This window comes from Pyrus communis, chromosome 5 (assembly GCF_963583255.1).
Source record: "Pyrus communis chromosome 5, drPyrComm1.1, whole genome shotgun sequence".
Lineage (NCBI taxonomy): Eukaryota > Viridiplantae > Streptophyta > Magnoliopsida > Rosales > Rosaceae > Pyrus > Pyrus communis.
In genome coordinates, this window is record NC_084807.1 from 24780418 (window position 1) to 24806397 (window position 25980).

The 25980-nt window shown below is 36.0% G+C and overlaps 3 protein-coding genes and 1 pseudogene across 3 annotated transcripts; 2 read left to right on the forward strand and 2 right to left on the reverse strand.

The window, feature by feature from the left end:
* Positions 1-395: 395 nt before the first annotated feature.
* LOC137733907 (ferritin-3, chloroplastic-like) lies at positions 396-2841 on the reverse strand (annotated as a pseudogene).
* Positions 2842-6796: 3955 nt separating this feature from the next.
* On the forward strand, positions 6797-7711 carry LOC137734470 (uncharacterized). The gene is made up of 2 exons (XM_068473732.1): positions 6797-7109; positions 7287-7711. The coding sequence occupies exons 1-2, from the start codon at positions 6797-6799 to the stop codon at positions 7709-7711; spliced, it is 738 nt and encodes a 245-aa protein (XP_068329833.1).
* Positions 7712-11586: 3875 nt separating this feature from the next.
* On the reverse strand, positions 11587-14198 carry LOC137733908 (ferritin-3, chloroplastic-like). The gene is made up of 8 exons (XM_068473125.1): positions 13792-14198; positions 13352-13435; positions 13210-13270; positions 12986-13073; positions 12615-12676; positions 12399-12464; positions 12238-12301; positions 11587-12110 (listed from the first exon to the last, which is right to left on the reverse strand). Exons 1-8 carry the CDS (start codon positions 14145-14147, stop codon positions 12058-12060), a joined length of 834 nt encoding a protein of 277 aa, XP_068329226.1. The 5' UTR covers positions 14148-14198; the 3' UTR covers positions 11587-12057.
* Positions 14199-22592: 8394 nt separating this feature from the next.
* Positions 22593-23316, forward strand: LOC137733909 (LOB domain-containing protein 12-like). The gene is made up of 2 exons (XM_068473126.1): positions 22593-22748; positions 22963-23316. The coding sequence occupies exons 1-2, from the start codon at positions 22593-22595 to the stop codon at positions 23314-23316; spliced, it is 510 nt and encodes a 169-aa protein (XP_068329227.1).
* The last annotated feature ends 2664 nt before the right edge of the window (positions 23317-25980 follow it).

A 25980-nucleotide genomic window follows, 5' to 3' on the forward strand; every position in this document is an offset into this window, starting at 1 on the left:
CCGTCCCACGTTTGGTGCGCCTAAAACGGGTGGAACGAGCTGTTCCACGGGACGAGTTTTAGATGAATTTTCGTTCCGACTCAACCTCCTGGAACGACTCGTTCCACATCTGTAGAACACAAAATTATAACATCTCCGTCTCCTTCTTCCTCCTTGTTTCCATCCGAGGGCATCTTTGCTCCCACTCCGTTCCGTTCCGTTTCGTCCCGTCTCGTATGCATACCAAACGATACCTGAAAGATTCCCAACCCCTTTACACGGCAGTCCACTTTGCTGGCATATAAAAAAGTATGAGAATCATTTGCCCTTTTCCAGTGGAGTTCCACCCAAAAGTATCCAAAGGGTCACCAAAAAATCCGGTAGACCAGACTTTTTTCCTCCCCTTTTTTCTAAGATATGTCAACTTCTATTCATTATTCATAAATATGTAAAAACCAAACAGATTCATAAGCTGCATTCAACTAATTTGGCTAAAATTTGTCCCTCGTGTATTTTCCTCATCCGATAAACTAACAAAAGGTTCTAACCATGCAACCAAAACCTATAAACAGCTACAATCAACGCACCAGACAACATAACACCACTTTCAACAGCGACAAACTCATCATCACGCAGCAACAGCATCCCCGTGGAGCAGCGCCTGGTCGAAGTGCCACACCCCTGGAACACACGGAATAGCATACAGTTTTAAGAAATGGGAAATGAAATCAGATAATGTTATTGTCAAATGACGAACAGTTAACGTAGGATAACGATGACAACGGAATTGAATTATGGGTTCCTACCATGTCCTTTGCCAACTCTCCTTAGTTGAGCAACATATTCAGATATTTTCTTGATTGCTTCCACCTACAAAGGTAAAAGCACAACATCAAAAATCATGCCGCAAGTGTCCCTGTAGAACCTTTCCAACTCGGGACAAATAAAAGAGGATATCAAGACTAACCTGCTCAGCCAAAAACTCGGTTTCAACAAAATCTGTTAACTGCGGATCTTTTCTCTTCACAGCAACCTGTTAGTCGTAAATTCGAGGATGAACACAGCATAATAAGATTATGAATTCATAACACAAACCAAACGATGTTACTGGTACAAATACAATCACCTGAAACTAATCATCTTATACTAAGAAGACAGCATACAATAAGAATTGATGTCTTACGCTGTGTAAGTGGAGCAGCTTTACATTTGTCAGTTTCTCGAGTGACAATGCAAGCTCCATTGCTGAATTGAAAACATAGGACCGAGTTAGAGCTCAATAATTAACAGTTAAATCATAGTATATCAGTCCTATAAACTAGTCCATTGACAGAAAATCATCTACAAAAACCAGGTGTTTCTCATTTCTCGTTTAAATAAGCCAGCACACCTTAAATTGCATATATCACATCAACTTTCATCGTTAAACAGGTGACCAATTTTCTTCAAAGCCCAATAACAATGTTCTACAACACAACTAAATAAGAAATATTCATGTAAATCCCAATGGAGAATATAACAGAACGGTGTCCAGGAGCCAAAATTTAATTGTTAATGTTCTTGTCACAAATACACAAGCCAGGGCCAATAAAACTAACCATATAAAGCATCTCCTTTCTCTGGATGGTCAAACTCAGACACAGGCATCAGAATTGTCTGCAACTTCACTCTTCCACCACGCTTATTCTGGGAAATGCCAACAATAAACAAAAAGAAAAGTGACAAGGAACTCGGTTTTACAAACGGTAAACTGAATTTAAGGCTCATCAGAGTAATAAAAACACAAAAGCTAATATACTAGACAAGGACTAAGACAAACACCTGGTATTCCATTAATTTCTCGGCATGATCCCTTTCTTCCTCACTCGATTCCTTGAAAAACCTGCGATATAACGCAACCATAAATAACAAAATCACTGTATTAAAATGCTCAAATTAGCATAAAGTATTTCCAGCACATTACTTGGCAAGACCCTTGAGTGCAACATTGTCCCTGTCGAAATAGGCGTACATGGCATGGTAAATGTACGAGACATTGTACTCCACACTGATATTCCACCAAAGAAACAAATCAACCGTTAGCGTGCATCAGAGCGTAAGCAAATACAACCGAATTTCGACAAAGATTAGTCGGATTCACAGTTGCAATACTTTTAGATACGAAATTCGAAACCAAACATTCATACACAAATCCAAGAACAAAGATTTACTAATCCAACCATACACAAATCCTAGCAGGTATACGGATAGAACAATTCGCATAAAATAATTAAGGGCACAATCGGATATTTCTTCAAGATTTAAACTTTAACACACAAAATTAATTGCAGTAATCAAATACTATAGAAACATGCCTTCATAGATATATAACACGTGAAGGGAAAAGAAAGAAAACCCACTTGATCTGCTCGTTAATGGCGGCCTCGCTTTCGTCAGTGAACTTCTGGCGGGCGAGAGAGACTTGTGGGAGAGTAGGGACGAGGTCGAGCTCCTTCTTCACCTCCTCAAACGGCTCGAAAACCACACCGGTAAGCGGCCGATTATTCGCGTTCTTTGAAGCGCAGACGACGACCCCACTTTCATTGCTCGCCGGAGAGAACCGGAGAATCGAGGACATAGACGTGGAGGATGTCAGAGGCGAGACCGAGTACGAAACCGACGGCGGTGATGACGGCGGAGCAGAGGAAAACAGAGGACAAAAAATGTCCCCGCGAGCGAGCGAGGGAGAGGAGGCCGAAGAAGCTTTGAGAAGCATGATTCTGGAGAGGGTAACAGAGGAAGATAAGGGTTTTGACTTTTGAGTGAGTGTGGAAGTGGAGAAGGGGACTGGGATATATGGGTGGCTAAGGGATGTGGGACCATTGGATCAAAACCACGTGGACGACTGGGTTTGATCTGTTGGGAGGGGCGCGTGGCGGGCTTGTGGCATAGCTGGATCTGCTGTGGGATCCACGGAAATATCTGGAACTGTGGGGGAGTGTGTTGAACTTTTCCGGATAATTTGTGCTCATCTCCAATTCATTTTGGTAAGGATTTTAAATATTCGTGAATCGTATCTGTTTATTAAATTATTAGTTTTTGTCAAGTACTTATATTCATATAGATTTTGTTGTAGAACTTTTATTGCTCCTTGAATTGCAGAAGTTATTTCAATCCCCAAAACGAATGAGAATTTCCACAACTTGAATAACACAAAGGGTCGGTTCGCCCTCCGCTCAAACTGCATTTCATCCAGTTAACTGATGAACATTTTCTCTATTCTGATTTCTTGAGAACGGGTTTTTTGCTGCAGTTCAAACTTTCCAAGGTCTGGTTTGTGCAATTTAGGCAGAAGGGCATCCCATACATTAAAAGCAACTCCAGCGTGAACATTTTCTCTATTCTGATTTCTTGAGAACGGGTTTTTTGCTGCAGTTCAAACTTTCCAAGGTCTGGTCTGTGCAATTTGGGCAGAAGGGCATCCCATACATTAAAAGCAACTCCAGCGTGTGAAACCTCTCCTCAAGCAATACATTATGCTATCCACCTAGTGAACAGTAACTGTCCTTAATGAACAGTAATCGTCTTTTGCATCTCCACCATTGCACTTCAATAACCTTGGTAATAGGCAATAAAATATTAGTATTTGTTTAGGGTGCTTTAGATTTTAGCCCTTACAATTCATTATTTCTATATAAAAACTCATCTATCTTTAAATATCCAATTTAAGCCCAAATTTAAAATTTGCAAACATATAGGAACACTATTGGCCTATTAATACAATTTCTTTACACGCATGCCACTCATACTTTATGGTCCCTTTTCCAAATTCCTAAATTTATGCCAAATTAAAAGTAGTAGAAAAAGTGAAATAAAATGAAAAAAGTGTTTGCATTAACCGTATCTATGTCAAACTAGAAAAGTAGTATTTTTTTTTTCGTGATATATTTTGTAGCAATTTTATCCATATTAATTGGTAGGTAAATTAGTTTGTTCCAATTATTTAAAAAAAAAAAAAAAAATACTACACCTATATTATATATTTTGAATCAAATAACATTCCTCTAACTTGTAGGTAAATTATTTTCTATGTAGTGTTATATATGTTAGACACGTTTTGTTGTTGTTGTATAAATATGAGTGGAACATAATATTGTTGATTTTATACATCAAACTCCATTTCTTTTGTTATAGGTAAATTATTTTCCACGTACAAGTACTTATGTTAGGCAAGTTTTGTTGTTGGTACATGCAATATTTTGTATCATTGTAAAGAAAGATGTTACATTACACCCATGGTATAATTGTTGTAGGTAAATTATTGGAAATTAATTTGTAGTTAGGTAATGAACCTTTTGTGTCATATCCCGGCCCGGGGTCCACCACATCCCGGGTCCGCTCCACCACCGTAGGATGATATTGTCCGCTTTGGACCGACCACGTCCTCACGGTTTTGTTTCTGGGAACTCACATGAGAACTTCCCAATGGGTCACTCATCATGGAAGTGTTCTCGCGCGCTACTCGCTTAACTTCGGAGTTCCAATGGAACCCGAAGTCAGTGAGCTTCCAAAAGGCCTCGTGCTAGGTAGGGATGAGAATATACATATAAGGATCACTCCCATGGGTGATGTGGGATCTTACAATCCACCCCCCTTAGGAGCTCGACGTCCTCGTTGGCACACCACGACCAGAGTTAGGCTCTGATACCAAATTGTCATATCCCGGCCCGAGGTCCACCACATCTAGGGCCCGCTCCACCACCGTAGCATGATATTGTCCTCTTTGGGCCCCAACCACGCCCTCACGGTTTTGTTTCTGGGAACTCACATGAGAATTTCCCAGTGGATCACTCATAATGAAGTATTCTTGCACGCTACTCGCTTAACTTCGGAGTTCCAATGGAACCCGAAGCCAGTGAGCTCCAAAAAGGCCTCGTGCTAGGTAGGGATGAGAATACATATAATGATCAATCCCCTGAGTGATGTGGGATCTTACATTTTGCATCATTGGAAATGAACATTTCAAAGAGTAGGTAGGTAAATTAATTTGTTCTAATTATATAAAAAAAAATTACACTACACCTAGCTATATTTAATTTTTCCAATTATTAAAAAAATTTATACTACACCCAACCAAATAACATTTCTCTAACTTGTAGGTAAATTATTTTTTACGTATTGTTAGATATGTTAGGCACATTTTATTGTTGTATAAACATGGGTGTAACATAGTATTTTTAATACTATACATCGAACTACATTTTTTCTTAATATAGGTGAATTATTTTCCATGTATTAGTAAATACGTTAGGCACGTTTTGTTGTTGGTATAAACATTATTTTGCATCATTGTAAAAAAGAGATATTATATTACACCCATGGTATAATTGTTTGTAGGTAAATTAATGTGCATGTAGATAATGAAATACAATGTTCTAATATATTAATAAAAAAAGGAAAAATTCAAAAGTATTCAATAGTAGAGTGAAAAAACTGAATCGAATAGTTTTATGAAAATTCAAAACCTTTTTAAAAAATTAATATGCAATAAATTTTTAACATTAATGTCTTTTTTTTTCTTGTTGCAAAATCATTTACTATTTCCTTACAATTAATTGTCTACATCAAGTACGTAATAGGGGTATTTTAGGCATGTGAAAAATGTAAAATGTGTGAATTAATATGAAGTAAATGAATTTGCTTATGTGGATCTTAGTCATTGGGTTTTCTTTGAGTAAAAAAGTTATGTAGGGTTTTATATGAAGAAAATTGAGTTTGAATGGCTAAAGTCATATTTTCACTCTTTTTTATTTATAAAATAATACAAAATAATTTTAATTGTAATTTCGGATAAGATTTTTAATCGTTCTTGTTGTGTCATGTGTCATTATTCGAAGTATTATTAAATAATACAAAATAATTTTATTTGTAATTTCGGATAAGATTTTTAATCGTTCTCGTTGTGCCACTTGACATAAAATCCAAAAAGATAATTATTGGGCATGGATTTCCGATAAGATTTTTAATCGTACTTGTTGCGCCATGTATCATTATCTAAAAATACAATTATTGGTGATGAATTTCTAATAAGATTATTAACAAATCACATTGCACCAGGTGTCATAATCTGTTTACAATATTTGAGGATAGTTTTTCATCAGATTTTTAACGAATGATGACATGCCACATGTCATTATCCAAAAATACAATTCTTGGTGATAGATTTCTGATAAGATTATTAACCAATCACGTCGCACTAAGTGTCATAATCTGTTTACAATCTTTGAGGATAGATTTCCATCAGATTTTTAACGAATGACGGCATGCCACGTGACATTATGTACAACCTAATCCTTTCTGAATCCTCCATATAATCCACCATCCATCCTCACAAATCTCACACCAATTTTCTCAAGATCTCTATCATTATTCATAGTTTATGATTCATTCTTCACAAAAATCTCTATCATTATTCATAGTTTCTGCTTCTTTCTTACAATGTCTTCTTCTTCCTCAAGGATGATGTGGGAACTCGATCAGAAAGAGGAAGAATTGTTTAACCAATCAGAAGGAATGTTCAATCTCCAGGTGGCAAAAAATAAGAGGGAAGAGGATGAGGAGCTTCGAATGAGAGATGACGAAGCAAGCCTCACATTCCTGTTGAGTCATCCAAGTTGTGGCTTAGATCTGCAGGCCCATCCGTTCTGGAAACCTTGATAAAAGCAGACAACGACGAGGTACGGAACTATTAGACGATTATTTTGTCCGTAATAGTGCATTCCCTGATACGTACTTTAGACGTCGTTTTAGAATGGAATGACATTTGTTCAACAAAATCATGATTGTTGTTTGCAACCATAATTCTTACTTTGTGCAAAAGAAGGATGTTTTTGGTGCTATAGGTCTCATTCCTCAGCAAAAAATTATTGCTCCCTTGCGGATGCTTACATATGAAGTATCTGCAGACCAAGTGGATGAGATAACGAGGATGGGGAAATCAACCATTCTTGAGTCCCTGCTGAGGTTTTGCAGAGCAATCGAATCTATCTACATCGTAGAGTGCCTCCGGAAACCTACAAACATAGACTTACAAAGGCTTCTAAAGAAGGCCGAGATGCGTGGTTTTCCTGGGATGATTGGAAGCATTGATTGTATGCATTGGACGTGGAAAAAATGTCCAAGTGTATGGCAAGGCGCTTATGGGGACAGAAAATGAGCAAAAAATATCATTTTCGAAGCGGTGGCATCTTTTGATACATGGATTTGGCACGCCTTTTTGGGGATTTCGGGAGCTCAAAATGACCTCAACGTCTTTGCCCAATCCCCAGTGTTCAACGATGTCCTGCAAGGAAATGCACCAAAAATCACGTACTGCGTCAACAGACATATGTACAACGGACCATACTACTTAGCATACGACATTTACCCAAGGTGGTCAACATTTATCAAAACAGTTACACGTCCGCGAAGTGCAAAGGAAAAACACTTTGCAAGCTGTCAAGAGGGGTGCAGGAAGGATGTGGAGCGTTGTTTTGGTATCCTTCAAGCTCACTGGGCGATCGTCAGGGGTGCTACCAGATTGTTTGATGCAGAGTCGCTTCAATCCATCATGACGACGTGCATCATTCTTCACAACATGATTGTGGAAGAAGAGTATGATCATGATGTCGTTGATGAATATGAGCTAGACACAATGAACAATTCAAGAACACGTATATATTGCGCTCATGATGGCACCGAAGAATCCGTGTAACATGAGCCATTAGAAAGAGATGGACGTTATAATGAATTGGTCATTCAACGATATACTGCACTTCAAATGCCATATATGCACAATGCTCGACATAATAACTTGATAGAGCACCAGTGAGCATTGAAACAAGCTGAAGATAATTAAGTTTATTTAGTGTGTTTGTTTTTATTTGGTGTGTTTATTTAATTTTAGTTGGTGTTTTTTTTTTAGTTCAGCTTTAATGAGTTTTTTATTATTCGGCATGCTTATGTAATTTTATTTGGTGTGTTTTTGTCATTTGAATAAATACTATTTTAGTATAAATAACTTACCAAATTAAATAAATTTACTCTCACTTTAAATAAAGTACTAAATTCAATAAATTGGAAACAATATAAAGTACTATTTTCAATAAATAGTAAATTACAACCCAAAGTAATTGGAAAATTATGGGGTCTGATTACAAAAACTACTCTATTCATCATCACTTAACCAATTTGTGGTGCTAGGATGATCTTCTCTTGTGGTGCTAGGACCATCTTGTCTTGCTCTCGCTTCTCTTGCACACCTCCATCGCACCACATACGCTTTCTCTGACTTCCAAAAAAATTTAGAATTTGGAGACTTCCCTTCTAAAGGCGTGTTCATAATCTCACGATCTCGTTAAGCCATTCTTTCTTCTCTAACCTGTTCTCTTTTTTGCCTAAGTAGCTCTCTTTCTCTCATTAGCTTGAAATTCTCTCTCAATAGCTGCAGCTTTTGCATCATCTCTAGCCTTATCAGCCTCATATTTCGCCATTTCCAGCGCCAAAGTCAATTCACCTTGGCGAGCAAGTTCTTCCATGTACTTTGCATAATCATTTTTGGAAGCACTCCCTTTTATTTTTGAAGCTTTCTTACCTTGAGGCCTAATTGGATAGCGGGTCGAACCCGATACTTGTTCAGGGAGGGGCGTTTCGGGCACTTCTTCTGCATCATTTTCATGAACATGCGAGCCATGATCTGGTGTAGAGTGTAGAAGGGTGTTGTTCATGAAAACTTCTGGACCGACAGACACAACTCTAAATTTAGGACAATCTTTGACAATATTGCAACATTCCCACAGGTTGAATGATTTATTTTTGCTTTTGGTTTTGGCACCGTACCAAGCTTGTGCTTGAAGTTCCTACACAATGCGGGAGAAGAAATAATTATAATGAAAATAGGTAACAAATAAATAATACAAACAAATAATTATAATGTAAATTTGGTATAGTACAAACAAATAAATAATATATTGTTACCTGATCCGAGTAATTTTCCCCACTTCGAATATTATTACTAACTTGTGCCAAGACGTCTCTCCACGTACTAAACGATTGGCTAAGTAATTTCCAACGACTGGACATCGATTTTTTGGTTCTTTTCTCACCAATTTTCTCAAGATAATTGGTATGAATAAAACTCCACATTTCTCGCAACTACATCTCATTACCCGTAACGAACTATGAGTAACTTCAACCCAGCTAGTACACAACGCAACATCTTCAAGAAGCGACCAATTCGTACCTGCATCAGTAGTCATTTTGTTGAAAAAAAATGGATTGAAACTTTGAGAGAAAGAAAGGAATGTGATTGAAAGTAGTTGAGAAAATATGAAATTGTGATGTAAGGTAGATGATAATGAGAATGTATTTATAGAAAAGTAAAAACAATTTTTTTTCAAATTTTTTATAATTTTTTTTATAATTTTTATTCAACTAATTAATCTCTGCCGTTGGATATAAAAAAAATTTGAATTTCAACACTCCAGTTTGTGCCATGTGTCACAACGGTAACTTTTCTTAATTTTAAAACTATTTTTCTTTTATTTGTTTTATTTATAAAGCAAATTAATAGCAACCGTTGATCTTAGATCGAACGGTTGATATTAAATCAGAAATTTTTTTTTTATTACCGTTGCATATCGAATTGCCTATTTTAAAGAGCCGTTGAGATAGAACGCACCGTGGGAAGCCACATAGCTTCCCAACGGTAACTGAGGCCAACTGCTCCACGGACCCCTGGGGTCTGAAACTTGTTTGCTGACGCGCGCCCACGCGCGAATGAGGTGCACGCGCCTGACAGAAAAAAATTAAAAATTATGACTGATGCCAGACTGACGTCAGCCCTGCTTTAGGGGCCTCTTGCTCGGGCCTAGCCAGTCCCTCGGACTCCCAACACTGGAATGCTTCTGCCAAGCTATGGAGCCCTGTTTGGTCCACCTCCCCCGAGCACCAGCCAAGGCTGGAAGTGCTCTAATACCTACGACGGATAAAGCATCCGCTACCCTGACCTTCTCATCAAGGCCAATGACACTATCAAGCTTGACCTAGATGATAAAGTATTAAAGTTTAGGGTTAATATCAGTTTACTACCTTAAAATTTATTGGTTTTTAACATTTGGTATATCAAGTTTTTTTCATCCCAGAATGGTACCTGAAGTCATAATTTTGGACAGTTTCATACATCCGTTAAGGTTGTTAAATCAATCGTTAACTGGTTACATGGCGACCACGTGGATAATGATTGGATGTCATGTGTCAATACGGAACACATGAATATTAAAAAAAAAAAAAAAATTAAAAAGCCATCCTTCTCCTACCTCACACCCCTCGATCCCACCCAACTCTCCCTCCCTTCTTTCCTCTGCGCCCACCCAACTCTCCCTCCCTTCTTTCTCCACTGCCGGTGCTGGGTTAACCCGAAGGAGGGAGGAGAAGAGGTTAGCCCAGATCTCGCGCTGGAGGTCTGCGTTTATTAGGTAGCCGCGGTCGATTGGGCAGCGGACGGCGACGGAAGTGTGGTCCATGGGCTCGGTGGGGGAGGGATGGACCCATTTCTTGGAGGATATCGGATGGTACACACAGTTGGGTATAATGGCCGAGGGATCTCGCTCGCCGCCGAGGCCAGCTTTGATTAAGCCGCCGAATGAGAGGTAGTTGGGAACGGCAATGACAAAGAGGATGCGGGAGCGAGAGGTGGGGCTCGGTAGCGACGATTGTCTGATTTTCTGAAACAAGTGGGCGATTCCTCTTCGCTTGCTGAATTTGGGTTTGGAGGTGGTTTTAGGGTCAGATTCAGCGCAGCGGTGGTCTTGAAAGTTGTGACGGCGGTGAAGTCGGTGTCTTCGAGGCTGAGAGGATGGTTGGTGTCCACTGAGTGAACTGGGAGGATAACATGGTGGTTGTGGGCTGACTGAGTCGACTCAGTTGGGAAGAAATAAGTGCCAAGATTACAGACATAACACCCAGAAACCCACCGACAAAGCCAAAACCTCCATTGTTTGAGCACTCGGAGGAGCCATTTGGGTGTTCCATTTTTTTTTTCAAGGAATGAGGATTTCTGGATCTGAATTTTGGGTCAAACGAGTGCGTTGACTTCATTGACTTGGGGATGGTAAATGATTTAGCTTGATTGGTCGAATTTGAGAGAAAGAAAGTCTTGGAAGAGTAGAGAAGGAGAGGCATCAAAGAGTTTTGTCTCGGAAATGGACCCTTTTGTTTTGCATTGGCTGCCTTTGTGCTGGGATGCTCTTCTCTGATAGGTAAGTAATTTAAATTTCCGCATATTTAAAGCTTCGATTTTTCTTTGAAATGCCAGAGAAAATGATTGGTTTGGTGAAGTGGGTAGCTTTCTTGCCCCCTTAAATTTGCTCAAAGATTTGGGATATTGGATTATTTTTGTAATCTGTAGGAGAATGATGGGTTTTCAATTTTTTTTAATTTTTTTAAATGTTCATGTGGGTCAGTATTGATACGTGATGTCCAATCATTGTTCACGTAGACGTCACATCATTAATTAACGGCTGATTTAACAACCTTAACGGATGTATGAAATTGTTTCAAAATTATGATTTTAGATATCACTCTGAGACGAAAAAAACTTGATGTACCAAATGTTAAAATCAAGAAATTCATAGTAGTAAACTGAGATTAATTCTAAAGTTTATGCATGTACCGTAATGAGTTCCGTGAAAGATTCCCAACCCCTTTACACGGCAGTCCTCTTTACTGGCATATAAAAAAGGGGTATGAGAATCATTTGCCTGCCCTTTTCCAGTGGAGTTCCACCCAAAAGTATCCAAAGGGTCACCAAAAAATCCGGTATACTTTTTTCCTCCCCTTTTTTCTAAGATATGTCAACTTCTATTCAATATTCATAAATATGTAAAAACCAAACAGATTCATAAGCTGCATTCAACTAAATTGGCTAAAATTTGTCCCTCGTGTATTTTCCTCATCCGATAAACTAATAAAAGGTTCTAACCATGCAACCAAAACCTATAAACAGATACAATCAACACACCAGACAACTTAACACCACTTTTAACTGCGACAAACTCATCATCACGCAGCAACAGCATCCCCATGGAGCAGCGCCTGGTCGAAGTGCCAAACCCCTGGAACACACACGGAATAGCATACAGTTTTAAGAAACAGGAAATGAAATCAGATAATGTTATTGTCAAAAGACGAACAGTAAACGTAGGATAACGATGACAACGAAATTGAATTATGGGTTCCTACCATGTCCTTTGCCAACTCTCCTTATTTGAGCAACATATTCAGATATTTTCTTGATGGCTTCCACCTACAAAGGTAAAAGCACAACATCAAAAATCATGCCGCAAGTGTCCCTGTAGAACCTTTCCAACTCGGGACAAATAAAAGAGGATATCAAGACTAACCTGCTCAGCCAAAAACTCGGTTTCAACAAAATCTGTTAACTGCGGATCTTTGTCCTTCACAGCAACCTGTTAGTCATAAATTCGAGGATGAACACAGCATAATAAGATTGTGAATTCATAACACGAACCAAACGATGTAACTGGTACAAATACAATCACCTGAACCTAATCATCTTATACTAAGAAGACAGCATACAATAAGAATGGATGTATTACACTGTGTAAGTGGAGCAGCTTTTCATTTGTCAGTTTCTCGAGTGACAATGCAAGCTCCATTGCTGAATCGAAAACATAGGACCGAGTTAAAGCTCAATAATTAACAGTTAAATCATAGTATATCAGTCCTATAAACTAGTCCATTGACAGAAAATCATCTGCAAAAACCAGATGTTTGGTCCTTGCCTTTCTCGTTTCTCGTTTAAATAAGCCAGCACACATTAAATTGCACATACACATCAACTTTTCTTGTTAAACAGGTGATCATTTTTCTTCAAAACTCAAATAACAATGTTCTACGACACAACTAAATAAGAAATATTCATGTAAATCCCACACTGAGTATATAAGCGAGGGCCAATAAAACTAACCATATAAAGCATCTCCTTTCTCTGGATGATCGAACTCCGACACAGGCATCAGAATTGACTGCAACTTCACTCTTCCACCACGCTTATTCTGGGAAATGCCGACAATAAACAAAAAGAAAAGTGATAAGGAACTCCGTTTTACAAACGGTAAACTGAATTTAAGGCCTATCAGAGTAATAAAAACACAATAAAATAATATACTAGACAAGGACTAAGACAAACACCTGGTATTCCATTAATTTCTCGGCATGATCCCTTTCTTCCTCACTCGATTCCTTGAAAAACCTGCGATATAACGCAACCATAAATAACGAAATCACTGTATTAAAATGTTCAAATTAGCATAAAGTATTTCCAGGACATTACTTGGCAATACCCTTGCGCGCAACATTGTCCCTGTCGAAATAGGCGTACATGGCATGGTAAATGTACGAGACATTGTACTCCACACTGATATTCCACCAAAGAAACAAATCAACCGTTAGCGTGCATCAGAGCGTAAGCAAATACAACCGAATTTCGACAAAGATTAGTCGGATTCACAGTTGCAATACTTTTAGATACGAAATTCGAAACCAAACATTCATACACAAATCCAAGAACAAAGATTTACTAATCCAACCATACACAAATCCTAGCAGGTATACGGATAGAACAATTCGCATTAAACAACTAAAGGCACAATCGGATATTTCTTCAAGATTTAAACTTTAACACACAAAATTAATTGCAGTAATCAAATACTATAGAAACAACAATTCCTTCATAGATATATAACACGTGAAGGGAAAAGAAAGAAAACCCACTTGATCTGCTCGTTAATGGCGGCCTCGCTTTCGTCAGTGAACTTCTGGCGGGCGAGAGAGACTTGTGGGAGAGTAGGGACGAGGTCGAGCTCCTTCTTCACCTCCTCAAACGGATCGAAAACCACACCGGTAAGCGGCCGATTATTCGCGTTCTTCGAAGCGCAGACGACGACCCCACGTTCATTTCTCGCCGGAGAGAACCGGAGAATCGAGGACATAGACGTGGAGGAGTTCAGAAGCGAGAACGAGTACGAAACTGACGGCGGCGATGACGACGGAGCAGAGGAAAACAGTGGACCAAAACTGTCCCCGCGAGCGAGCAAGTGAGAGGAGGCCGAAGAAGCTTTGAGAAGCATGATTCTGGAGAGAAAAATAGATGAAAATGAGGGTTTTGAGTGAGTGTGGAAGTGGAGAAAGGGACTGGGATATATGGGTGGCTAAGGGCCTTGTGGACCATTGGATCAAAACCACGTGGACGACTGGGATTTATTTGTTGGGAGGGGCGCGTGGCGGGCTTGTGGCATATAGCTGGATGCGCTGTGGGATCCAAGGAAATATATGGAACTGTGGGGAGTGTGAACTTTTCGAGAGAGGATTCTCGTCGAGTTCTTTTTGTGAGAATTATAGGAATCTTTTTATCATATATTGTACAGTTAATTTTTTTTAGATACTGTTTATATTCAATTTTAAATAAAAAAATTTATAATAATTTATAATTGTATAATATATAATGAAGAATGTGATTGGAGGATCCCCATATCCTCACAAAGAGAAACTGGAGGATCCTCCTGATAACTTTTCTGGATAAGTTGTTCGGTTTCTAATTTTTATTGACTTTTTATTTGGCCAAAAATCGCTTTCTTTTTTGAATAAGTTGTCGGGTTTCTAATTTTTGTTGATTTTTTATGTGGCCAAAAATTGCAGAAAGTGTAAGAATATTTTTCTTTTTATTCCTCTTTTGGTTTCTCATTAAATTGGAAATTAAGTTTCCAATAGGACGCGACTTAAATATCTCCCTATCGTTGAGTTAGTAGATTTGAATTAAAAAAATTTCAGTCAAACAAATAAAAATATGCGTATTTGATTTCAAATCAAATTTGAATTTAAAGATTAGTCATACTGTGATTAAGACACAACCTTAACTAACGGGAGGAAGTAGTGAGGAATTTTTCGCAATAAACGAAAGCCTGACAAAGATTTTTGTATGTCGAAAAAAAAAAACAATCTCACTATCTAATTTCTTGAATATGACGCATTGGCATTAGACTAAATGATCGTATAAATTATGTTAAGATCCAATTGTCTTCTGTAAAAAAAAGCACGTGTTTAGAATGTTCAAGAGTTGTCGGGCATCGGTATAAATAGAAGAACAAATACAAGTCATGAGCTCTTGACTCACCTAGCTAGTATTCTTGATAATAAAATCAAACAGGATCATTCCTAGATTCTTTTTGTGAGATTATAAAGATTTATGAATCGTGTCTGTTCATCATATATTATGTTGTTAGTTTTTGTTAGGTACTGTTTGTGTTTAATTTTAAATAAAATAATTTAAAATAACTTTCAATCATACGATATACGATAAAAGTATATAATTTATGAATTTCTAAAATTCTCGTAATGAGGATCCGTATTTCATAAAAATGGGTTGGATTGATTGCTGAAGAAACAGGATAGGAAGGGCCAAAACGATCGACATGACAAGATTGTGGTTGTGACGTGTGACAAGCATGATTTTATCTTTCAGGTTTTTGGGGGGGTCCTACATCTCTTTTTCTATAATATCCTTTTGATAGGCTTCCAAGTGGTTAGTTGGCAGATTCCGGAAAGGGATCATTTTCCGATTCATTCCTCATTTCCATCAAATTCATGAAGATCATAAATTTAAGCTTTTGAAATTTGATTCAACAGTTAAAATTATTATAATTTTTAAAGTAAACTCCTATTTTTAGTCGTTGGATCAAATTTTAAAAGTCCGAATTTATGACCTTGGTGGACTTAATGGAAATGATCCGAAGATGATCCCTTTCTTGTTTTCAAAGTTAATTATCTATAATATATTATATATAAGGGAGAAGATCAATTTAGCGAGACATTTGTAAATAAAAAACTGTAATAAGTTTTTTGAAGAAATAATTTAAAAAATATAAGCATAAATCACGCATGTGGTAAGAGGCTAGTAAATTATTACACTAAAACGCAAAATATATTACACATGATCTAATATTCTAATAGTAAAATGTTGAATATCCACTTATATGTTCCGACTTTGAAATTACCTCATTCCTTAAATTAATGTGAGATTTTTGAATTTTGTTCCTCCCCTTACAATAATAATAATAAAATGAAAAAAAAAGTGATTCATTTAACCACCAGGGAAACTAAACTCTGTAATTTACTTAAGATAACATGATTTAAACATTGGATTGGGCTTAGGCTGAATGTACTCTTTTAACCTCTAGGTTCAGTCCAAGTCATAGAAAATGGGGTTGATATTGGGTCCTTAACACCCATAAAAGTGGGCTTCTAATTGGTCCAATTCCTGCAATATAAGGTCCTTGGGCTTACTTGGTCCCACTAGATAATTACTCCAATTTGCTCATTAGTCCAAAGGAAACCTGTTCTTGCAGTTGAAGTACAAATCCAATTGTGTAATCGGCGCAGTGAAAACCATTACTTATGCTTTGTTTGCGTAAGTAGTGTTTTTTTTTTTTTTTTTGTATGCTGGTCATTTTTAGGACTATGTGAGTTGTAATTCGTCTGTTTGGACTTTGTGTAATGAATGTTCTATACCGTTAACAAAAAAGAAACATCTTCCCCTCTTAGAAATTACACTTTTTTTTTTTGTGTTGCGAGATTTGGTCAAACCATATAGTAAGTTATTAATAATTCGGTATTGAATTGCCAACTAGGTTTGTCGAATTTAAAACTTTCCACTTGCAAGTGACAATAAATATTATTAGATTGTAAAACTTGTACAAGTAACGAGAAATATTATTAGATTGTAATACTTGTAGAGAGGAGAGAAAAGAGAACATTTTGATACAAGCAATGGCTCGGCAGCGAGATAGCCAACGTTGGGGGGTTTGCAGAAAACCAGAATCAAAATTGCAACAGTACCGTGAATTGGTAGAAAAGCATGCATGGCGACGATGCTCATTTAATGCTCGCGTTGGAGGTGTCGTTTTTGCCTTGTGTGGTGGTGAAGATGTCTGTTTCTTCCTTATAATTTATTTATTTATTTATTGGGACTAGTTCTTAGAGATTCGATCTTACAAACTAGGAACCAAGGTTCTTATCAATTTATTAGAGCTTAGTTATCCCACGAGAGATTTTTAATGTGTTCAGAATACGAGATATTACGCTATATGTTATTATATAAGCAGAAGAATTTTTTTTAACTGTCCCTCAACTTATAACAGATGAGGTAAATACCTATTTTCTGAACACATTGAAAAATCTCTCGAAATTTGACCCCTCTGTTTTTTAAATGACAAGACGTAATTAATTAGAGCATCTCTAATTATGCTTACTATTTTTAAGTTTAAGTTCAGTCCAAGTCATTAAAACTATGATTCGTTTAACCACTTAACTCTCCAACTTCTCCTTATATTTGGGCTAAGAGCTCATTTAGGGAGCCAATTGGAGATGCTATTAATCAAACACATTTGATTAAGTTAATTAAAGCTCTGTGTGTGTGTGTGTGTGTGTTTTATCATATGCACATTGTGATCAAATAATATAAATAGAAGCTTCCTCTTTTAACTTGGAGATGCTATTAATCAAACATATTATAATTTACGAGTCTTTTTTTTTATGAGAATGCCTTATATGACATGTGTATATTGCCATAATGGCATCTTGAACCAATAACACAAAGGCATGTGTTAAGTTTTCTTTACATAACATAGAACGCCAACATAACGATGTCTCGTTCAATAAAAGCCTCTCCCTTCTTTTACAAAAATGTAGCCCATAAGACTGGACTTGACTTGGTCTCAATTTCATACATAGGCCAACATAATGATGTACTCGTTCCATACAAGTCACTTCTTTCTTTTACAAGATGTAACCCTATAAGACTAGATTTGACTCAGTCTCAATTTCATACATAAAATGTCAATATAACGATGTACTTGTTTCATACAAGTCATTCCCTTCTTTTATAAGAATGTAACCCTATAAAACTGGACTTATCAGTTCGTTCCTAGCCACCAAAAGAGCCAAAATATTTGGCACAACGAGACGAGCTAGACCAGATAAAAACAAATATTTTGCATACCACCATGCAAAGGAAGGAGGGGTGTTTTATTTTGGAAACATGAAAGAAGCATGGATTTGTGGGATCAGCTATATATTAATACAAGGACACGGGCTTTGGGCTTCTTCAAAATCTTATAAACTATTTCAAAACTAATCTCCTTAACATTGGGTTTTATTTAAATAATCTGTTCAACTTACTTATGTCAGGGCCTCATGATCATTAATTTCTTGATAAGGCTTCGTTTGTTGTTTATTTCCCTCCATTAGTAATTTAGTATAACAATGTTTACACAGTATCCAAATCTGTCTCATATACAATTCTGCCCGTGTAACTTTATCTCATATTGACGGTTTCAAATCCGGGAAGAAAATAATGTTAAGTGTTGATAGCTGACACTTCGTTTTCATGTTGAATTCTTATGAGCAATGAATCCTAAAATGTCTCTTACACGAGAGCATCTTTCTTCTTATGAAGGAAGCACCATGGCCAATAAAGAGTTCTGTGACTAAGGGTGTTGGTCTAAGTACTGATATTCTTGATACAAATTTAATCATCAATTGTTTCGATGCACGCAATACACCAAAATATGATAAAATCTTCGTTTATGGTGATAAGTTTCTGTCATTAGGCACTTCTTTGTCAAATCTTGACTCGAATTTTTTATTTTTCCTAATTTTTTAGAACTTGAATAGGCCCCTTGTCCTCCATTACTATGAGTTTCTTTATGATTGTAGTCGTTGATTGTTAGATCATGTCCAGTATCAGTAAGCAGTTTCAAGATTTATGATGACTGAAGACTGATGGATTAATCACGGGTTCGTTCAACGTTGCAAAATTTCCACAAATTATAAAAGCAATGGCTCCTTGTATATGTCATGGATTGCCCAAGTATATCTAAAATTATATCAACTAAAAAATTCTGTATGTTATTATTTTATATATTATAAATATTTGCTCACGAGATACGATCTGAATATCTGCTTTGCTAGTTGCTCATATATATTTAGTTTATATAATTCCTTTTATTTTGTGAAATATCTGCTTTGCTAGTTGCTCATATATATTTAGTTTATATAATTCCTTTTATTTTGGGAAATATCTGCTTAATTTGCTAGTTGCTCAATGCATAAGACTAATTAATTAATTATTTATAGTTGAACATTATATATACACACACAGTAAGAATAATTTCACGTACATTCAACTTATAAGACTATATTTTATTAGTTACCAAGCTTTGCATTTACAATTTTACCCCTCCATACTTGAAAGATGAGTCTCTATCTCCTTTTTTGTACTAGTCTTTGAACAATACTTGGTTGCTGAAAATTCAGCAGTCACTCTTGCTTTTATCCAATTAAATTTGGACACGTGTCCAAGTAATTGAAATGATAAACACAAATTAAACACGTGTTCAAATTTGATTAGGTGAAAGCAGCCAAACATTGTTCCTGGTCCTTTACCTCCCTTTTTTTCTTTCATCCTTTTCTCTTTAGCTTCATTCTCTTTCCTACCCGTGTCTCTCTCATTCTCTCTCTCTCCTCCTTTATCTTCTTCGTCATTTTCTCTCTCTCATTCAATCTTCCCCTCCTCCTCTTCTTCTTCATATTGTTCCCTGAATTTATGAGTGTTTATTTTAGAATTTTTTTTTTTTGAAACAAATATTGCAAAAATGCTAGAATTTTGAAATTGATCTTACAAAGTATTGAAATTTTGAAACGCATAAGTGCAAAATTTTTTGAAATTGATCTTGCATAAGTGCATGAATTGTTGATCTTACAAAAATACAGAAAACAATTTTTACTGATCTAAAATTAGTTTGAAGCTTTATAGATGGTGTTAGTTTGTGATTTTGGCTTGGTTATGTAACAAGTCTATTGAGGGTATGGTTGGAGTTTTAAAATTTTGGTTTGCTTCTTTTTAGACTAGATTTTTTTGCGTGCTTTTTTCTCTCCTTGAAACGATTCAAGACAAGCGAAGTTCCATGAAATGTATTTTGTGTTTTTATCTTTATAGTTAAAGCTCCCTATATATACTACATTCAATCTGCTTCAGAAAACTGAAACATATTCAAGTTTTTTGTGTGTTACTCACATGCATGCATACTATATAAGCACACGGAGGCTCAAATATTGCACACCGAGACTCATACTGCACACATATATAAATGTTGCATTTCAAAAAGTGCAAGATGACATTTTTAGTGTCTACCAAGAGCAAGTTTACTCAGAGGATCAATTCTAAATCCTTCTACAAGGAGCATGATGACACATATATAATTATAGCATTTCGAGAAGTGTTTTAAGCAGTTTACCTTGAGGATCAATTCTAAATCCTTCTACAAGGAGCAAGTTGGCGAAAAATGAAAACATATATATCATGTATGCAAGTTGATAAAATATCAAAACAACAACATACAATTGGGGTAGGCCCCATAATGCACTAGAGTAGAGGTTTTTAATATGTCCAGAATATGGGATGGTACGCCATATATTAATATATAAATGTACGGAAGTTTTTTTTTCAAGTATCTCTCTATTTGCATAACGACATGTAATATATGTGCCAATATTCTTAGCACACTGAAAATTCTCTCTCTATTTTCATCTAGACATCAGTAGCTTCTAGATATGCCAACTATACAAGATTTACTTAATAGAATATCAATATGGGTGAAATTATAATATGATAAGACATTTTTGGGACCGTTTGTTGATCTTACCTATGATTTGGGTCATAAAATATATTCAGTGAGAGAGAGCATTATATTTTGTGTGCATTCACGTGAATGTTTGTGGGTCTAAGTTCTAACAAACATTCACAAATTAGCCCTCCTCTTTTCTAACTCTCTAGTTTATTAGGGTTTTAATTAAGCAAAAGTCACCATATGCCATAACAAAATATTTACATGGACCAAAAAGAATATTTACTCATATATTAAGTAGGGTAAGAAATAATTATTAGTCTTCATACAATTTTTACAAGCCTATTAATATAATTTTTTTGACATACAACCATATTTTAATTGGAAGGAGAGAGAAATAGGTCAACGTAACGAGAGATTTTTCAATGTGCTCGGAGGTCGGGCACAAACATTATGTCATTATATAAGTGAAGAGACACTTGAGGAAAAAAAAAAAACTTCACTTGTATAATAACATATGACTCACAACCGGTGTCCCGGACACCTTAAAAAATCTCTCCAACATAATAAATTAATATCAAACCAAGGTTTTAAAAGACACTAGGCGATAGTCGAGCGGCGGGCTGGGCCTAGCGCCTAGGCGGACTAGGCGAATTTAAGTAAATCTATTATATTTCGTGTAAATAAGTGTCTGTTTATACTTAAAGTATATATAATTTCATCATAAACTAGAAAATAGAATGACATATATATTATGAAGTATTGGAACATAATGAAAACATGAGGAGCAAACGTATAATGTGTGTTTATTTAAGTATTCAATAAGTCTCTTACAATTTATTGGAAACAATAAAATGCAAAATGAAAGTTGTTTATTTTCTATCTAAGTAAGTTGCAACCTAGGCAGATGTCTAGACGGCTCTGGGCGAGCTAGGCGGGTGCCTTAGCAGGTCTAAGCGCCTTTTTTTAATTTTTAAATGCCTAGGCATTAATCGGGGCAATGACCAGCCGCCTAGCGCCTAGGCAAAGATTTTTAGAACAGTGACGTTATTCACACAAGTTGAACATAAAACTTTTCATTTACAAGAAAAAAAACTATTAAACTCGTAATAATCTCCTAATAATAAGATCGAATAGAGAGATGTTCATGAATCATATAGAAGCAAACAATTGATGTAAACAGATCCTCACCAGAAAAAAGACAAATCCGGGAAAGAGAAAAGAAGAACGTGGAAGCCAACCAACTCTTTTCTATGACATGAAGAAGCGGGGGGGCGGCCAACTTCTAACGTTGGATCTTGAGAATCATACTATAGAAGATGGGGACATACAAATATACATTAAGTTAGTTAATTTAATTTTTAAAATTTCATTTATATGACTAATAACTATTTTTTAAGTTGGGTGGTCAAACCCTAAAACCAACAAGCAAAAGACAAACTGTAAATTCAATTTTTTTGTTTTTTTATTATAAGCCATATTATTCGCTAATTTATACAGAATGAGAAGAGTTTGAACCAGGCAGACAGAGAGCTTGAACAATTGAAAGCAAAGTAAAATGCATCTGTTTGGTATAGTGATCTATAACGTTGTGACACGGTTTGGAACTAAAGAATGCCACACCAAGAATTCAATGATACCCACGTACTCACTCATGCGAGATATTTAACTATTTATACTAAATTAATTCACTTATTTTAATCTCAATTAGTTAATTATTATCTTTTTTTCTAAGTCACTGTAGTTTGATCTATATTACACACTTAAAGCTCCACACGTTCTCTTGTATTATAAATAGAGACTTCCCCATTTCATTTTCTCCAAGTTGTTTTCAATCACACTTTCTTCCTCTTCTCTCCACTACTCTCCAAATCAAAGCTTTTCGAAATCAACATGGCCGGAACTTCGCCGTGCGCTTCCTGCAAGTTGCTGCGACGCCGATGCACCAAAGACTGCATTTTTGCTCCTTACTTTCCTTCTGATGACCCCCACAAGTTTGTCATTGTTCACAAGGTCTTTGGTGCCAGCAATGTTAGCAAAATGTTGCAGGTCCTACTTTTATATACTTTCTCTACTTTTCTTCTCTATTTCTCGTTGACGGGTCACGAAGGTTTCAACTTTCAACCCTCAAAACATCTTTCAACAACGAGAAGAAAAATATCACTAGACGATCGAAAAGCTAGTTGGCCTAAATGCTTTATTTAAAACGAACCATAACATTAAGAGTTGCCGTTTAATTGAATTATTCGTATGTATGTTGCAGGAGCTTCCGGCTCATCAGAGAGCAGATGCAGTGAGCAGTTTAGTTTATGAAGCAAATGCAAGAATGAGGGACCCAGTGTACGGATGCGTTGGGGCCATCTCTTACCTGCAAAACCAAGTCTCCGAGCTACAAATGCAGCTTGCTGTGGTCCAAGCTGAGATCCTCTGCACCCAAATGCAGCATGAGCCCATGGTCCCTACCCCACAACAGATAATGGACGATCCAGATGATCAGAAATCATATTTTCTCCAGAACAACAATCTCGGCCAGTACCTCAGTTTTCCCTCGTCCAGCAATGTAATCCATGACTCTCTCCAGAGGGAGAACATTTTTGGACACGACATGGTTTCTTAATAAACTTTGTAATCTCATGTATTAGACTTTTAATAAACTAAATAGTCTGTTCTAATTTGTTCTTTGGTAAGTAGGTCTTAAATAATGATTTCACCGATAGTTGAAATTGTCTGTTTGGAAATTTTCCGAAAAAAGGCTAATCGTAAATTCTTCTCTTCATCGGAACATTATGGCTGTTAGACTTAGAGAGGACTAACCTACAAAACAAGGGTAAGATGTGTCGACCGGGGTCAACTCTCTAGCATGCGATGAAGTGATAAATTAGGGTTTCTGATCAGTAACTTACTGGGACAAATATCCTTTATGGATATAATAGGTGGCCAATTTAAACAATAAAAATACGACATCAAGTCAACAAGACTCTCGCTTTATGAGGGACCAATTTAAACAATGTGGAACATAAATTCTTGTTGGCTAGATTAAAAGTATCACATTAATCTACAAAGTTTCACACGGTTTTTGCATATATAATATTACTTTTTCCTTTTCCCACGGTTAAATCTTTATGCGGTTTTTTAAAGGCAAAAACTACAAGCACTTAATTTTGAGAGAGTCTGAACTCTGAAGCAATGGTTTTACCTAAGAAGCCAAAGTTTGGAATTCATGGACCTCGATCCTGTTGCAAGAAAGACAAATCCCGAATATACTGCTTTCCCAAAACCCTAAATTTCAAAAAAGTTTCTACTTAAGACAGAATATAAGGAGTTTCTCTACTATTTAATTGATAGTTCAGTCTCATGTTTTCTCACATGGGCAAAGATGCCATTGTGTTTGTTTTAAAGGTATAGAAAAGCACCGCTTCAGATAAGTGTTTTTAGAACTAGAAGTGAGAAACTGCCACTAAAATTCAAAATTTCAGTGGCTTATCATACTATTATTAAAAAAATCCTCTTTTATCAACTTTTTTTCTCTTTTTCTTCTTTCTATTTTGCCTTTACTTTTGATACACACTATTGACAAAAAGGGCAAAATAGTAATTTTGTACTTTTGACAAAATGACAATCATATCTCTATTTTTCTTATTTTTCCTTTTTTATTATACTTATTTTTTCAATTTTACCCTCATTTTTTATACACAATATTTACATAAGGAGGACAAAATAATAATTATGTAGTATTAAAAAAATATGCACTTATTAAGAAAAATTGTTCACATACACAAAATGTGTGCTTTCTGCTAGTACATGTTAATGTTAGGCTTCCAGCTGCTGCTTTGCTTCCATTTCTGACTCAATTAGTTGCTCACCAGACTAGTAATTTCCAGCCTAATCTTCACGATTAAGAAAAGTTAAAAATGTGGCATGCCGCCACCTGTTGCAGATAGTTCTTCTAGCTTGTTCGCGTGGGGTGTAGTGCAAGGAAGTGATTCAGTGACAAGTCCATGCGAAGTATACGGTAACAGAAATTAATATTAATTTTTACGAGATTCTATCTACGCACCTATTTTACACACCTACAGGTAATATCTGTTATTTGATTCTATTCAATTCGTTCAATTCAACGATCAGAAATTGAGAAGGGTGAAAAAAAAAAAAAAAAAAAAAGGTACCACTCTAATTCTTTAGTTCTACTATAATATGATTTTCTCAATCTATCTCTCAATACAAGTGATTTTCGAACATTTTTTTCTTTTAGGCACATTCACGTTTTATATAGTTTATAAATTGAATAAATAAATAAATAAAATTGAAATAAACATCAGTGTACAAACAAAAAAAGAGGAATATTTCTCTACATTATATGTCGAATCAAATGAAATAATTCAAAAGGGTGAAGGGAAAAACAAAAGGCAACACCTGAAGATTCCTCAAGCTTTGTTTAATCTAGAAGCATTAATCTCCTAAGTCAAACTTAAAAGCATTTTTTATTTTTACTTTCACCCTATCCCCCTATCAAATCCTTCTTTTTGTGCTGTTCTTTTGTGGTTGTTTCTTGCTGTACTTATGTCGTATGGTTCTCACCAGTACCACCATACAAGAAACTGGCATTAAATATTAATTTTGGAGACTAATTGTTTGCTAAATTGTGGTTTTAGTGGACATTTTCATGCTTTTTAATTTCCTTTCGCTCTTCTCTTTTGTAATATATTGATGAAAGGTGACTGATTTTGTAGTCTTCTGTTTGTTTTGGTTGAACGAAGGGATTAATCTTTCTATTGTACTGATAATAATTTTTATTGACATTCTAAATATCTAATTTTGCATTCTAAGCATTTTATATTTAGAAAAAAAAATATTTTTATGAAGAATGCACGTTTAGATTTTTAAAACGTCAACAATAATTCTCTTTCTTGATTGGTAATTAGTTAATCTTTTAAAGAGTGATCGAAGAATGATAAGTTTTCCTTTCATGACCAACACACAACAAAACTAAAAGTAGTAGATTACTTATCACATCATGCAGGTCCCTCTTCACGAATAGGCACCTCAAATTCGTTTGCAAGTTGCTAATTAGCACGTTGGTGCATGATGTAGAAATTCCTCTCACTTCTGGAGAAGTTTATGTATAATTTGCAGGGTAGTGCTATTCGCATATTTTTTTTTTTTTTTTAATTCTCATACATCTTTTTTAATTTTCAACTGTCAGATAGAATAAATTAAAAAAGATTAATGATAAAAATTAACAAGAATGTGTCAGAAATAAAAATGAGTTTGTAAATAACAC